Source organism: Cyrtonyx montezumae, unplaced genomic scaffold (assembly GCF_038088225.1).
Source record: "Cyrtonyx montezumae isolate F1298 unplaced genomic scaffold, pur_monq_1.0 scaffold_7, whole genome shotgun sequence".
Classification (NCBI taxonomy): Eukaryota; Metazoa; Chordata; class Aves; order Galliformes; family Odontophoridae; genus Cyrtonyx; species Cyrtonyx montezumae.
In genome coordinates, this window is record NW_027072078.1 from 15,845,833 (window position 1) to 15,861,680 (window position 15,848).

The following is a 15,848-nucleotide window of genomic DNA, read 5'->3' on the forward strand; positions in this document are numbered from 1 at the left end:
TGTCTTCTCAAAGATGTTTCCTGTAAAATGGCTGATCTATCTTTCTCCTCTTGCTTCTCTTGAATTTGTTTTTTTCATGTGCTTGTACTATATGGTCTCAAGGGGAAGAATCATTTGTGCAGAATCCTTAATGTTCAGAAGTTCTAATCCCCAGTAGAACTTCGAGTACTTTTAAAATACTTTTCATGTAAATGCTCATTCTATGTGTTGCTGTAATTTACCACAGAGGTTGCTGCTGAGTAACAGCTTACCTAAATGTGGTCTCTGCAGGATGGGACTGTTATTATCCACACCATTCGGAGAGGTCAGTACATGAGAACTTTGCGTCCACCTTGTGAGAGTTCCCTCCTGCTGACTGTTCCCAATCTGGCCGTGTCCTGGGAAGGCCATATTGTTGTCCACACCAGCATAGAAGGAAAGACCACTCTTAAGGTACTTAGGTTCATAGAGTATCTGTTTCTTTTGCTGAAGACACCTAACCAGAAGCGTGCCTGATTTCCTTAAAAACAGACTTTTTTGTCCACACCATGTCTCTTTCCTTTTGTTTTTATTTTGCTAGTTGATTTTAGATAAATATAAGATAAATCATGGTCACACCATGCTGCTGTGAGTTTCATGAACATCTCCAAACACCTGCAGGGAACATGTCTAAGCATGTACGAATGAATCTTCCTGGGAGAGCCACTTTGAAATGCAAAACAAGGGGAAACATGTTCCACTACTCACTGAACTTAGAGGTTTATAAGGGAAGCAATATGTTTTAGATGCAAGGTGTCCAGGAAATATGCTGGTGTGACATAGAGGCAGCTGTAAGGTTCATAGTGTGGGTTTTTCTGTCTGTTGAATATCTGTGTAGTTGCTCTAAGTGTATAACTGCTATAATTTCTATGAGGATGGGAACTTTCCTGGAAGACAAATGTACTGGATATAGGTATAGTAGCTGCATTGGAATGATGGGGGAAGATGAAACCAAGGTATTGCAAAACTGGAGGAACTTAAGATGGTCATGTTAGCTGTATCTTTAATACATCAAAAATTCATTGCCTTGTCCAGAAAGTGCTCTATCTATAAAATGTTTCTTTCTGCTTCCCTATTTGGGTTGGGTTGGGTTGAAGGCTCTGAAGAAAAGAGGGCTCTCTGCTAAGAAAAAAAACATAAAAAGACAGGGACCTGTTTGTTAAGCCTGTGGCTGTTTCCAGAAATTTTGGAATTGATTAGACGGATAGGTAAGATATTACCATGTTATGTCAAGACTTAATGAAAAGTAATTTCAAAAACTTCTGTACAGGAGCAGGAATACATGTCTCCTCTATTTATTCAGGATAAGAATGCATTACACCTGTATTCTGTCAATGGAAAGCATCTGGGTTCTGAGACTCTGAAGGAAGAAGTGTCAGATATGTGTGTGACCGGCGAGTATATTGTGATGGGCAGCTTACAGGGATTTCTTTCTATACGGGACCTCTACAGGTAATGTACTTCTGATGAGTTTATTATTGAGAAACAAATACAGAGGTTTGTTTAGTAATGTGGGTTCTTTTTGTGCTACAGGTATTAACAGTTTTGGGTTTTTCTGTGTAAAAAAAAAAAAAAAAATTTTTTTCAGGAGAACTAAGATAAGAGGATATGAAAAATTAGAGTTGTACCAGGCCTCTTTCCCTGCAGGCATTTATGCCAACCATCAGCCTGGAACTAAGAATTTATGAAGAGCTATGTCTGATTCAGGCAAGCTGTGATTGTTCCCATATCAGATTTGGCACTGGGAGCTCATCAGCTACAGGATCAAGCTTCATGTAGTTCTTCTGCTCTGCTCTTACAGAGTTCCATTGCAGTGCAGTCTTTGTCACTTAAACAGATGTGGGACTAATATTCTTGTTCTTCCAATGAGAGTATCTTAATTTTCTTAATGACACTTTTGTGTCCCTTGTCATTGGAGCTGTATTCTGAGGTATGTATTGACCTTTCTGGGGACTTTCATAATGATCAAAATTGGAAATCAAATCCTTTACAAATTGTTTTTGTGTTGCATCCCACAGATTGTCTCAACTGCAGTGTGATGCTTTTCAGTATGTAAAAATATACATGTAATTTAATGCTCTGTGGTTTTTGTTCATTTCAGCTTGAGTCTGAGCATCTCTCCCTTAGCCATGCGACTGCCAATTCATTGCATTTCTGTCACCAAAGAGTATAGCCATATCCTTGTTGGCTTGGAGGATGGCAAGTTGATTATCGTTGGTGTTGGCAAGCCAGCAGAGGTAAAGCCCACCATCAAGAACTTTTTCTACCGAACAGTGGGAAGTTCACTTATATCTGCTTTCCAGTTGAGCAAGAGGTCTCCTCTATGGCAGGGTAAATTTAAGAGCAAGTTTCAGTTTTCAGTGGGAAAGAAATAACTTTTGAGACTGCTCTACTGAAATTTCTCATTAAGAATCAAAGATATTTAGGGATCACAGATGGGAAGCTCAGCTGGACTAACTTTCAGACTTTATCACTGACATCTGAGTAAGAGAAATCATACTAGCTATTCTCTTTTGTATGTATTAGTGTTGTCAGCCACTTTCTGAAATAATTTTCCAGAAGAAAATTGGAAACAAGAGCGAGCTCCTTTGTTGTTGTTTTTTTTTTATGGTTTCTGTCAGATGTCATTTAATATACACTGACTGACATTGGGGAAAAAAAATACTTTTTAAGATTCTCTAATTGTAATGCACAAAATCACTTGTGTAGACTCCCCATATGTTCTGGTTTCACATGGTGAGTATGAACTTGTTGTTACTGCATATGCAATATCAAAGGCAGAGCATCCATCAAATAGGTATGCCCAGTTTTTTCTTGTGCAAAACACAGATTTTGCTCTGAGTACTTTTTGTCATGATTTTCAAAGCACTTAACTTAAACCTGCTTCTCTTTCTAACTCAATCTCCACTGTGCTGCAGTGTATCTACTTGAAATTGTGATAATTGCTCTTGCATGACCTTCAGTATGTGTCAGAAGAGTTTGTCTTAATTTTATTTGTTAAAACAGGGTGGCTTCATTTGTTAGCATTTAAAAATGTTTTAGCAGTTTAATATTTTAGAAAGGCTTCACTGAACTGATTTAGGTTTTGGGAAATAGGGAAAGTTTCCACTGCCTTATATCTGGATGGCTTATTTCTACTGTAGAACTAATGAAAAACTGCTTATGGTGTTGTTAAATATATGTTGTAACAATAGTTTTAAAGTCATTGCCAATTCTGTTGCATATTCCATAGAAAAGATCTTTTGTAGGCTGAAATGTATGCATCTCATTAGAGTGAAGGCTTTCAGTTGTTAATCACGTTTTTTTTCTATCTCTGGAGGTGTGGCTTTAAAGTCTGGATTCCTTTTGTGAACATAGAGGCTTTCCAACAATTTTTTCAGGATTTTGTTTATAATTCAGATGACCTTCAAGCTCAATATCTATGTAAATAGATTATATATATATTTATACATACACACACATGTATATATGAAGAACAAAATTTTGTTCTAGATTTTCTAGTTTTCTATAATGGCAACAACAAGTACATTTGAAGAGTGTGTGTGTTGGGGGATATTTATTTACTTATTTGTAGTTGAGAAGGAATGTATGAATTAGTAGAACTTTATCTTTCTATGGAAGATACTCTGTAGTTCTGGCTTTTGATGGTGATAGGTATCTGTAGGGTAAAGGGAGATACATTATTTATTGTGGATAAGGTGAAATGCTGCCTGATATTAAGACTGGCCTTTAGTCTTTCTACATTGATAGCATCCACTATGAAATATAATAAAAGTATTTTAACAACAACATAGCTGTTGGGATATGGTAGAAGTCTGTGGGATTATCACCTGCTGGCAGCACTGTGCCTTTTATAAAATCCTGCTGCTGTGATGATACAGTTTTTAAGCAAGCTTAATTTGTAGCACTAATGGTTGAGAACTGTTCTCAAGCTTGTGCTGTTAGGGCATGTATCTTACTGTATTATGAGGGATTTCAGCTGGTTGATCACTACTGGCCAATCATAGGACCTACATTTAAGAAATGTGAAGTTTCTTACGAATTGTTGTCAGATTGCAGACTCTCTGGATGCTGGATTTAAATGGACTTTAGTTGTAATCTTTACTCATGGAATATTCAGTACAAATTATGTCTGGTTTAAATTTTACTCTGAGCATTTCACAAGTGATCTTTGGAAGACTGTAAATTTGAGACCTGTTATCCTTTTTTTCTTCCTTTCTTCACTCTGTTATCACTGCTTTGCATTATTCCACCACTTAGCAAGGATATTCAAGAATTCATCTTGGTTATCTTTACCTTTTCAATTCTATCACTTTCCTGCTTGAACTCTTTAAAATAAAGAGTCCTTCCTACTAATTTGGTTCACTTCTGTGTGACATCATCCTTTCTTTCTTCCCATCAAAATACCAAAATTCAACACGCAATAGATTCAGTATTAAATAGGCATTACTTGGCAATATTCTTTTAACTGTTCAAAATCGAAGACAACAGGAATTGGTGTTTTGTCTGCTATGTTTTGTCAGTCCCAAGAATCATTCCCAAGTGTAATTTTTGTTCATTTTTAATAACTTTTGTTAGTTTAATTTTGTTTATTGGTATATTGTAGTGTCTGCATTTCACCAGAATCAGTGTCTGAAGTTCTTTTTTAATTTATTCGCCTTATCCCTTCCCCCTCCTTTTGTTTCTCTGAATTACTTTTAAACAGATGCGCTCAGGTCAGCTTTCCCGAAAGCTCTGGGGATCAAGCAAACGGCTCAGCCAGATTTCATCAGGAGAGACTGAATATAACACACAAGATTCCAACTGATTGCTGCTTCTACCTTCTCTCATGGATTCCAGAAACTTATTTTATATTTTGGTCACTTTAAGTGTATGTCTCTGTTCTCAGGGGCTTCACTCTTACTAATCTGAAGATGAACCTATGGTAGAGGTATAGTAAAAAGCATATGTACTTGTGCAAGTTAGCTTGCTTGCATATTTTTCCTTAACCACGTTGATTTGGTCACAACAGAATCCCTCTCTAGATAGCTGCTAAAACAAGGTGTCAGGGAAAAAAAAGAAAAAGCAGTGAAACAAAGAAAAAAAGGAAATAGGTGCAGAAAACAAAACACTAGACCTCCAAACCCAAGTGTTGTTAATTTATCTTAAAACAAGTAGCATTTGATTTGGAAGCTCAGTAGAGGCAGATGCTCCTTGACCACATGAAAGATACTTGGCATTGCTTTGAGAGTATTGTAATTCCCAGCAGTAATTTAAATCCTTGTTACAGTGGTCCCATTAAAAACTGGTATACCTGATAATTATGATGTTTTTAATATGTCTTTAGACCAATGAACAACTTATTGTGATTTGTTCCTGTAAATGGGCATCGCTGTCTTCTTTTGTGTAGTTTCAGTTTTAGGCTATTCTGCAAGGAACCTGTGTTGCACTACTTGATTATCAGAAATTCTTGAAAGTACAGACATGAGTAACTTCAAAGGATATGAAGGTGGTGGATGAGATGAAGGAGGTAGGAAATACTTGCTGCTAAAAATTATTTTATAATTTTAAGTAGACTGAGAAACACTAAAAAGTCCAATAATGGAGTTAATATCTTGAAGAAATACAGAGGAGGAATCACATGTCCATGTTGGTCAAAGATCAGTCTTTATTAGTAAGGCAACTCCTGCAAAGGAAAACAGATTCCCAGTGCAAAGTAATTTCAACAACACTAGAGCACACATTAAGTAGCACCTGTTGGTTTCTTGGCTTAGTAGTCACCAAACCAGTTGCTAGCTGTACTTTTATTTCTGTAAAAGAAGAAGGAAAATAGTGTCTGTTTTCAAGATGTGCTTAATAATGGTGAGAAGAAACTATCAGATACGTACACGCTTATTACATGGCAAAACAATTTTTAATTAGATGCTATATTTTTGAAAAGCCATTACTGAATGTTGTCTTTGTTAAGTAATATGTGATAATAGATGAGTGTTTTCCTATCATTCTGGCATTTTTATAATGTTAATGATTTAAACTATAAAATCCATCCCGTTGAAAAAGCCTGGTGCTGAGGGAAAAATGATTTTTTGACTGAAATGAAAAGGTGTGTGTCTGTGTGTGTGTATATATGTATATACCTGTATGTATGTCTGTTAAAAAGAGAATATCATTCCTCTTGCATCTTTTTGGCGTAAGTGGAGTATGGATAAAAGGCAGAACTAGAAGTGGTTGTTAGATAAGACAGTTCCTTTTGGCTACGCTTCTCTTCCCTCTGCCATCATTTTTTTGTTATTTCTATTTATTTATGGAAACTTCTATAAAGATAATCAGATATTCCCTGTGACTGGGGACCTGATGAACTACCTGAGGAACTCCATTATGTATAATCTCATTAACTTTTGGCACAATATTTATTATCTTCTTTGTAGTGAATCCTTGCTTCTAGGAAAAGATAATTTTTAGATGTCCAGTTAGTTTCTTTAAAACTGTATTCTCTTCATCAGTGTCTTTACTTAAAAAAAAAATACATATATATATAATAATAATAAAATAAAATCCCTCTTAATGACCATGTTCTGGGGGATAATGTTATTTTTTTAACTTTAGAAGAAATAAATCAGGCTAGTGAACAAATGGGTCTATCTATAGTTGCAATATTCTATTTAATCACTGTGACAAACTGGATTGTGTGGAAAATTTAAAAAAAAAAAAAAAAAAGGGTAACTTCCCTGAGTCACTTGCCAAGAGAGCATTAAATTTCCAAAAGTGAAGTGGTTCTTTTTTCAGAATCCATACTTCCAAAGTATGGATCTATTTTAGTCGGTTGCCTATCCAGGAAGAATACTAAAGAAATTCTGGAAGTATGAAGTATGCACATGAGAATGTGAAGTAATGCTTGTCCATTATGATTTCATGAAGAAGGGATTTCAGGGGAGATCTTTTGAGAATAGTTAGTTTTGGAAAGTTGAAAAAGAACTCACTTGAGGGGCATTACGTTGATGCTTTTTATAAGTATGCGTGTACTGTTTAAAAACATACGTTAGGCTGTGCACGCTTGCAGAGGAAGGGAGAGGAAATAACATTTCAAGTTAGCAGAACTGAGTAGAGAAAAAGGAGATGGTTCTTTTGTAATGTTTGGGGAGAAAATTTGCACAGAGATTCACATAAAGGTTTGAAAAATGTCCTATGTTTAGGTTATGCTTATACAAGAGATTAAATAATAATTTAATATTCAAGCATACTCAGTACAGTCTGTCAACTTAAGTAACGTATAATGTAGTTGCACTAACTGGGGATGAGAGGACTTATGGTGAGGAGCTTTGACATTTGAATACTATCATTTCAGTTCATTGTGAGCATTAGGCCATCTTCAGAAATATCTGGGACAGGTTGAAATGTGGTCAGTTTTGGAGCTGACAGATTTTATAGCAGCTTGTGCTCTGCACAAAGCAGCAGCAGAATGAGGAAAGGTGAGCTCTGAGCTACTTCATGTTCTATGCAGAATAGCAATGTACATTAGTTACCTTTTCATCTTTTACATGATCCTTAAGGATGAGGGGTATACACCACCACACAGTCAATGTTCTTGCCAGACCTGCTGGAAAGTCCCCAGGGGTTCTAAGGTCTGCACTTTTCCTTATATCTAAAACCAGCTTTAAATAAAAGGTAGGTGGTAAGTTTGAGCATTAGGTGGAATTTTGCTTCTTTGTATGTCTTTAAGTAGAAACTTTCTATTTCTGTCAGCTGTTTAGGCTAATTGAATTGCAGTCTATTATGCAGTGCAGTGTGTATGACAGTTATTCCTCTTCCTTTTAATTTCCTCAAGCCAAGTAGAGCACTTATTTTTTATGTAGAACAAAACACATTTGTGAAATTAGATTGAAGTGTAAGAAAGTAAAGCTATGAGATTAAAACTATTCTGATTAGGAATTGAGAATAAGCATGCAAGTGCACAGTTATTTTGTAACACTACATTTGTCTAGACCTTGGTGGTACCTTCTTTTATTTCATTTTTGGAACATCCTTAATGATATTTTCCAAAGCTAAAGAGTAAGGAAGTGTGGAAATATATATTAAAAACTGAAAACTTGCTTTTGATATTTGTATATGAACTAGATTGAGCAGTTGGCAGTACAGAATAAATTCTCCCTAGCTTTTGAAATCGTATACTATAATATTTAGAAGACATCTCTCCTTTACTTCAAGCAAAACATTTGTTAAATTAGTTTGCTTGTAGTCCTCAATAGTATTTTTAGTATTTTATCTATAGTGAAGAATCTCATCTATCTTTTGCAGTTTTTATACTACACCAGCATTCAGAAAGTGAAATGTTTGCATTTCAGGTTAGCATTTGACTTACATGAATTATACCATTTCAGTACACTTATCAACTACTCTGTCACAGAATATCTAGAAACTCTGTCATTCATATACTTTCCAACACCAGCACAAAATGATAATCTCGGTCTTAAATTAACTGCATTTTTCTTGTATATAAATATATACCCTAATACCTTGAGGCATGATCTAATAAATACTGCTAGATAAAAACACTGTGTAGGGTTATATTTAATTAGGTGGGAATTTAAGCATGTACTTCTGTGCTTTTGCAAATGGGCTCTTCAGGCCTTTTGGTTTAAAACCTATGTAGTATTCAGTGATAAACATGACACTGTTAGAAATCAGTTGCCTGTTAAGTTTTTGCTAAGAAGTGACTTAAGCTGTGCAGATGTGTGCACTCTGATCCTGTTACCAGTGTATTTTAGCAAAATCTCCAGAAAGTGATACAGGTAGTTGAAGAATACCACAAAGTGCTACTCTTTTGCATACTTTTTGTTTTCATTCATCTTGCTAAACTTGAGCATTGCTTTTGTGAATGGTCGGTCAAATTTGGTGCTGTAATAAATCGGTAACAGCACAGCAACTACAATGGAGCTAATGAAAAGACTTAAAACAACAGATGGTATTAACGTGCATTGCTTTAAAATTGTGTGTGTTTGTTTGGCTGAGACTGTGCAGATGCAGGCAGTGACACAAGAGGTACATCCTCCTTTTGGGGAGAGAAAATTTTTGTGCAATCCCATGCATGTGGGTTCGTTGTATACTAATGCTGGACTCAACCAAAGTGTTTGGAAGATGCATTTCTTTCCATCCCAGGGAACAAATTTCTTGTTATTAATAATGGCTCTTCTTAACATATGCTTTTAAAGAAAGCCAGCTTCTACAGTTTATAAAAATGTGTACAACATTGTCTCCTCCTTCAGTACTGTAGTCATCAGAATGCAGAAAGGCCTCTGAGTGGCAGCATAGCGTCATCTGCAGTTTACTTTTTGTTGGTGATGTTATTCATTTTACTGCAGTCTTTTGAACACTCTATGGGTGTGCTTAGTATTTAATCAAAGAAAATGTCTAGGTTTTTTTCATCTTTTTGTCGTACATCTCTGGAAGAATTCTGATGGTTTTTCTTTTAGTTATTGTTTGCCCAAATGACTCGAATAGAAAAGGAAAGAGTTCCTCCAGTTGTGCTTTCTGTTTTCATCTGCTGGAATGGGGAAACTTGGAAAGTAATTCCAGAGCTTAGGTCTGTGACTAGGCTCTGTGCAGAGACTGTCATAATTAATTTTTTGTCCCCAGAGAATGGTTGTCAGTACAGATTATGGTTTAATGCTGCTGAGGTGTCTTGAGATTGAAATACAGGACATCTAGCCATATGCATCATGAATCTAAATGAAGTTACAAATCATTTGGTTCAATTTTTTTATCTAGTCAGCATTTTCTCTTGAGGGAGACATTTTTTGCCTTGTAGTAACTGTTTAAAATTAAACTTAATTGTGTACCTGGTAATACTGCTTTTGTTGTAGCAGCTGTGAGCTATTAAAGAAAGCCATGAGGGGAAAAATAAAAATCAGTGTTCTGGTCCAGCCTTTAGCTATGCAGGAGCATCTTAATGTAAGATTTGATGAACACTGCTTTTAGACTTCCCTCTCACTGGTCAGTTTTCTGTTGGAAGTTTTGCTGCTACTCAAAGTTTGCTTGATGAAATTCAATAAGAAATTATTTGATATGCCTCTGCATTTGTTTAAATTAAAAAAGCTAACAAGGCAGTGCAAACAAATGCCTTACTTAGAGCAACAGCTAATCATATCGTCTGACTCTAACATGTGCAATTGTGATTACAAATGGATTTTTAAATGCCAAAAATGCCTTTTTTTTTTTTTGAGTTAAATGTTAGGTCTGAGGAGTATTAAGTATGTACTTTTAAAAATGAGCCTTCAGGCACTGTAACAAACTTGCTGTTAGTCTTCTGTGCAATATCTCTTTCCCTTCTGGGTGCTTTAAGTGTATACTGTATGTCTTATTTTGGTTTGATCAGTATGTTTTGAGAGTGTGTATATTAGCTAACAATGGAATTTTTTCTGTACAGCATGGTGGAAGATGTTTTAAAATTTTGCACTTTTCTAGGATTTACAAGTTTGTAACCTAATGATTTTTAACATGCACAATTTTGTACATAATTAGCACTGTATATATTTAAAATGAGTATGAAGCCAATAAAAATAACTGAATGCAAAACTTCTCACTTTATTAATTCTGCAAAAATGAAACTAATGCTATTGGAGTACACTAAATGAACAATTACTTTATTGCACAGGTAAAACAAGGCAGCAGGAACAGCTGACTCTTAATTGCGTTAAGGTAACTTTCTCTGAGGGAGGAATCAAAGTGGAGATGTGAACATACAGAACCTTTCAGAGTAAGAGTGCTCTTATTCTATTCATATTCAAGTATTTCCATAAAACATCTTTTTGCTGGGAAGGAGAGATTGTCTGAAAAGTGAACATGGTGGTGAAAAAGAGCCCAGTAATGCACATTTAGTTTTATTTATAAAGTTAATGCTCTCTATCCACCCTTGTACTGCAAGCATTTCTTCCCTTCTTCACATGCTGACTTTTGCTGTAGAGTATGCCAGGCTATTGGAAATTGCTGTCGATCAGCAAGAAACTGAAATCTGTTCCAGGCTCGTGTTCAGTTGGTTTCTTACCCCTGTAAACAAGACAAGCAATGCTGTAAGCCTGAATAGCAGCTAGGTCTACTGTTCTACTGCTTTTTATTAGGGATAGAACAAGGTTCCCAGCTAGCAGTCTTGACTCCTTTCCTTGCCTTTACCATGAGATATACATATTAAATTTCTTAGTAATGTTCATACAATTAATGGCCTGAATTCCCTTGTTCTAGAGCACAGTACATTAGGGGAAAAATGGCATTCCCCCGGCCTTGAGTACAGAGCACAGCTAGAGTACTGGGACATTGTTGATGAACAGTGGCTATAGCTCAAACACAAATGTTGTCATAGTGACTGCTCTTTTGGATCACTAATCAATATTCATGTTTTCCCTAAACAGAAATGGAAGCAGAGTGTTAATTAACTTGTAACATGAGGAAGAGGCAGTGTTGTACCAGGAGTTTAACAAAGTCTCCCTTTCTTTCACTCAAATTCAAATGAAGCATTTACCTCAAAAAAAGCCTTGCTCCTGTCACTCCATGCAAGGTGGCTTTGTCTCCTTCCACAAGCAGCATTGCACCTTCTCGCAAGCCCTAATATAGGCAAAAAAATACTTCAGTGTTATTTGAAAGCTACCTGAGAGGCTAGAACACTTTTACCAAGCAGGCCAGTTTTGAATGTATTGCCTCGTAACTATCACTTGCTTATTTTTAACAAAGATGCAAAAACAAAGGTGAGTTATCCTGTTTTAGAAGTCAACTTTCCTGTGTATTTGACACTGCCCTTTGAAGGCTATACAAACCAACAAGGAGAAAACCAAGCAAATATATTCTGCAATTACTTCTGCTACCACTATTCTTAGATCCAGTTTTGTTGAAGCAACAGTAGCCTGGATGTGTTTTCCCTCTCTCATTGCCAGCACTGAGCATGAAACTCAGTTCCTGGTTTCCCAGACATACTGCTACTACAAATGTACTGAATTATATTATTTACGGAATGGGCAAATGAAGATACCTCCGGAGATTAAAACAACATTTAATGTAAGGATATCTGTCAGAAAAATTATGAGTAGGTCTCTTAGCATCTGTGCATGCTTACTACCACCAACACACAATGTATGCCTGCCAACCAGTGACTGGACACATCAGAGCTGTCTAAAGTCCTAGTGCTTGGCAACAGGAGTTCAGGCATCTAACAGCCAGAAATAATTTTACTTGTTATAACCCATTTTCTAAAAGTGAGAAAATTTAAGCTGTTAGCAAGAGCATGACTAGCCTTCCCTGCCACAGTTCTGGAACTGGGGATTGTGAGGACTGGGGATTTGCACTGAAAGCTAGCAAAGACAAACTTTAAAATGCTTACCATGCTACAGGCATAACCTTCCTAGAAAACTACAACTCACCAGAACTGGAGGGGTGTTTGGCTCTTCATGATATTGGCGAATTCTTTCCTCTCTTGTTTCCTGAAATAACATGCATAGACAGTAAAGTAGAAACTGGATCCATTCAAGACAAAAGTGGCAGAATTGGCTTTAGTAAACAGATTTACCCTTGATTGCTAGCAGCAATTGCTGTATGTTGATCAAACAGAATCTGCACAATCTCAACCCTGAAAAGCCTGAAAACATGTTTCCAGTCAACTCATTCTGCTTTTTTATTTTTTCAAACATTCTGTGCTCACTCTCAGAACAAGAGTACTGATAAAGGTGGTGGAAGCAGATGCATGAGTTGCCTTGTTCATGAAAAATGATAGCTACAGATTTCTACTAATCAATTATCTGTTTGTTTTATCTTAAGTAGGAATTATGCTGAAGAATTTCCTTCTGTGAATGGTTCTGCCATGCTTTCTGAGTGCTACTGCTTTTGAACTGAGCAATGGTAGCTAAAGAAATCAAATGACAAGGATTTGTTGGTAAGGAAAGAGAAACGCAGCAGGCATTTGGTGCAGAGCAGAGCTTCCACTCTCTTCGCAGTAAAATAGCAAGAGTTTTTTACAGGGAAAAGACCAACGGTTCATCAAGAGAGAAGCAAGTAAGTTCTACCTCAGTATCACTGTTGCCAGCTCCTCTTCCTACACAAATAAAAGCTATAGGAGGGACTAAAATCTTATTACTTGTCATTTCCATCTGCTCTAGGGAATTTTCTAGTCATTTTCTAGCTTTGTAAACCCTTGTACGTGCATACTGTTGTTAAACCTTGGCACCCTGTGTTAACTCTAGCATGTTTTACTTACACCCATGTGAGTGCTTTTAACATCTGGATCCAGGTAGTGAGGGTTAATGTTAAATGGAACTAAGCCTAGGGCTTGCAGGGAAGGTGGATAAACAATTGGCATGTCATTGGTAGTGTTGATGCTGATGGTAGCAACATTGGTTCCTGCACTGGATCCCATGTAAGGAATCCCATCCTGAAAGACAAAAACAATGATTATCACAAAAACAATGAACTATCACAAATGGCAACAGCATTTTATAGCATCGTCTATCGATACTGGAGCCTCAGATCAGACTTCTAGCTCATTTTGCTGCTAATTTTGCAGGTGAAAAGCAGAAAAGTGCTCAGGGTTTGAGGTGGGGTAGTAGTTTGTATGTATCATGGTTGTCACAGAACTATTAAATATCTGGTACTCACAACTGTGTGATCCCACCAAAACATGTAAGGTTGTCACCGTGGACATTGCACTTTGCTATTAAGAGAGGAGATTTGTCTACATTCCAGTTACAGAAAATAAATAGCTGATCTGCTCTGTAGGAGAGCATATGGTATATGTTGAGGAGTTTGCTTCTAAGTTACGGCACAACATTGTACATCCTAAGGTCCTGCAGTTCTACATCTGGGAAACTGCTGTAGAAGTTTACTGATCCTAGGCTTTTCAGGCTTCCATGACTAACAAAAGCTTCATTTGGCCACAGATTTCAGTTCATCAGCTTGAATGAGATTCTTTATATTTTAAGTACATTAGAAACAAAGATGTGGAATCTACTTGTAGAATCTACTATGCATTTGTCATTTAATCTTGGCCAAAATTATCTAGTTGTTACCTCAAGAACTCGTTTCCTGATCTCCTGTATCAGTTTGTTGTCATAGAGAGCTTTCAGGAGACGGAATGTGTTGCCACCTCCTGCAGAAGAAGTATCCAGCTTATTTAATATGCTTTACCATGAATTTTACATAGGTGTCATTTACAGAGTTGCCAGACTCAATGATCTGTTCAGGACAGTATTCTGCTTCCAGCAGCAGTATAACCAGAAGCTTTGCAGAAATGCTTATTTGGCAGGCCATGGGCTCATGCCCTTACTCCTCTTCTTAGCACTGATGCTGGCTGTTTGACAGCAATTACTAATATTCTCTTACTACCCTAGAGTGTATATTAGGACTGTACAATCTGAGCACAGTAGGCATAGCTCCTCTTAGTCCCGATAAAGAGATGATATATCTAAAACCATGTTTTAATGAAGTGCTATTCAAGTGAATAATATTAAACTTACTAGAGAAGCAGTTCCAGAGATAATTTTCACCTTCTTACATTCCCACCATTAAATTTAGGGTCTTACTATTCACAATTAAAGTACTGTTTTCTGTAGCTTCTAAGTGTGAAGTAGGACTTTTTTCTTTTCTCTGTACTTCCAGCTCTACAACAGACTAATGCAGTGTCTTATGTTAAATCCTTTTTAGGAAACAAGAAGTAAAACTTACCAATAAATATCGCTTCAGATTTCCTTACAGCTTCCACTGGATCACAAGATTCATGAATGCTGTCCAGTTCATAACCTTAAATCAGAAATTATTTACCTTTGCCACTTTGGAGAAGAAATGTGCATTCAGTGCTTCCCTCCTGCTATTCCCCATCCCACTTAAGCCAAATGTCTCACAATGCAACCAGGGAAACCTTAGAGGCCTCTACGAGGTATAACGTGCACCCTACAATACATTAGTGCAGGTATCCAGCCCCACTAAAACCATTATTAGCTTTATGGAGGTATTGCTATTGTCACAAAAAACACAGCACTTTGCTCAGCAGGATCTAGCTCAGTACGAAGTACTGTTAACTCAAAAAGGAGGAGGATAATACTGCTGCCATTCAGCTTGGCCACAGGGCTGAGCAGGATGTGCCATCACTATTCTGATTCGGACCTATTTTTTGTAATGGTTAAAATGTCTGGATTTTACAGGTTTCCTCTGCTGGGTTCACTGCAATGGTTATGTGACAGCACAATCTTCCTGCAAGACAAGGAGCAGCGTGACATCTGAGGAAGTAAGTACTGACTGTTACTGCGGTAACAGGTCCAAGGTTATCCTGAGCGGTGACAGGCAGTTATTGCAGTAGGCCACTCTGGAAAGATCTTTGCTCAAGGCTCAGTTCAAAACCTTCTCTGAAGGAGTCAGAAGTGTCTGCAACGCGATTTTTGCTGAGGCCTCTTCGGCATCATCTCCGAGGCCGCGTTTTGCACAGCCGAGGCGGGGTGCCCCAGGGCGGCTCGGGCCCGCACCCACCCTCAGTGCCGCCGGGAGTCTTACCCAGACTCGCAAACTTCTCCCTGGCGGTGCGGGCGTAGGCGTCGCGGTCGTGTAGCGCGTAGGGAACGAACAGCACCCGCTCCACCTTCCTGGGGGGAGAAGAGAGAGAGCGCTGGAGGCCGGATGGGCGCGGCAGGGCGCGGCAGGGCGCGGCAGGGCGCGGGGCCCCCGCGCGGCACTTACTCCCCGAGGAAGCTCTGGATGTGCTGCTGGCAGTGGCCCAGGTACCCCCCTCCGTGCAAGGTGGAGTTGGAGACCAGCAGCAGGCGCCGCGGGCAGCCCATGCCTGCCTCCGTTCCCGGCCCGCCTCTTCCGGCCCGGCCGCGGGGTGG

General features: G+C 37.9%; 2 protein-coding genes across 3 annotated transcripts in view; one reads left to right on the forward strand and one right to left on the reverse strand.

The window, feature by feature from the left end:
- NBEAL1 (neurobeachin like 1) overlaps positions 1-5,126 on the forward strand; it is a 76,486-nt gene extending 71,360 nt beyond the window's left edge. For both annotated transcript variants that reach the window (XM_065750997.1, XM_065750998.1), the window contains 4 exons: positions 271-432; positions 1,322-1,470; positions 2,120-2,255; positions 4,724-5,126. In XM_065750997.1, coding sequence (XP_065607069.1) covers positions 271-432; positions 1,322-1,470; positions 2,120-2,255; positions 4,724-4,825 — 549 coding nt within the window. In that variant the 3' untranslated portion in view covers positions 4,826-5,126. The remainder of the gene's footprint in view (positions 1-270; positions 433-1,321; positions 1,471-2,119; positions 2,256-4,723) is intronic.
- Positions 5,127-10,558: 5,432 nt separating this feature from the next.
- Positions 10,559-15,816, reverse strand: LOC136057614 (alpha-aspartyl dipeptidase-like). The gene is made up of 8 exons (XM_065750390.1): positions 15,700-15,816; positions 15,517-15,605; positions 14,695-14,769; positions 14,040-14,119; positions 13,232-13,405; positions 12,402-12,461; positions 11,510-11,592; positions 10,559-11,040 (listed from the first exon to the last, which is right to left on the reverse strand). The coding sequence occupies exons 1-8, from the start codon at positions 15,798-15,800 to the stop codon at positions 10,968-10,970; spliced, it is 735 nt and encodes a 244-aa protein (XP_065606462.1). The 5' UTR covers positions 15,801-15,816; the 3' UTR covers positions 10,559-10,967.
- Between the last annotated feature and the right edge of the window lie 32 nt (positions 15,817-15,848).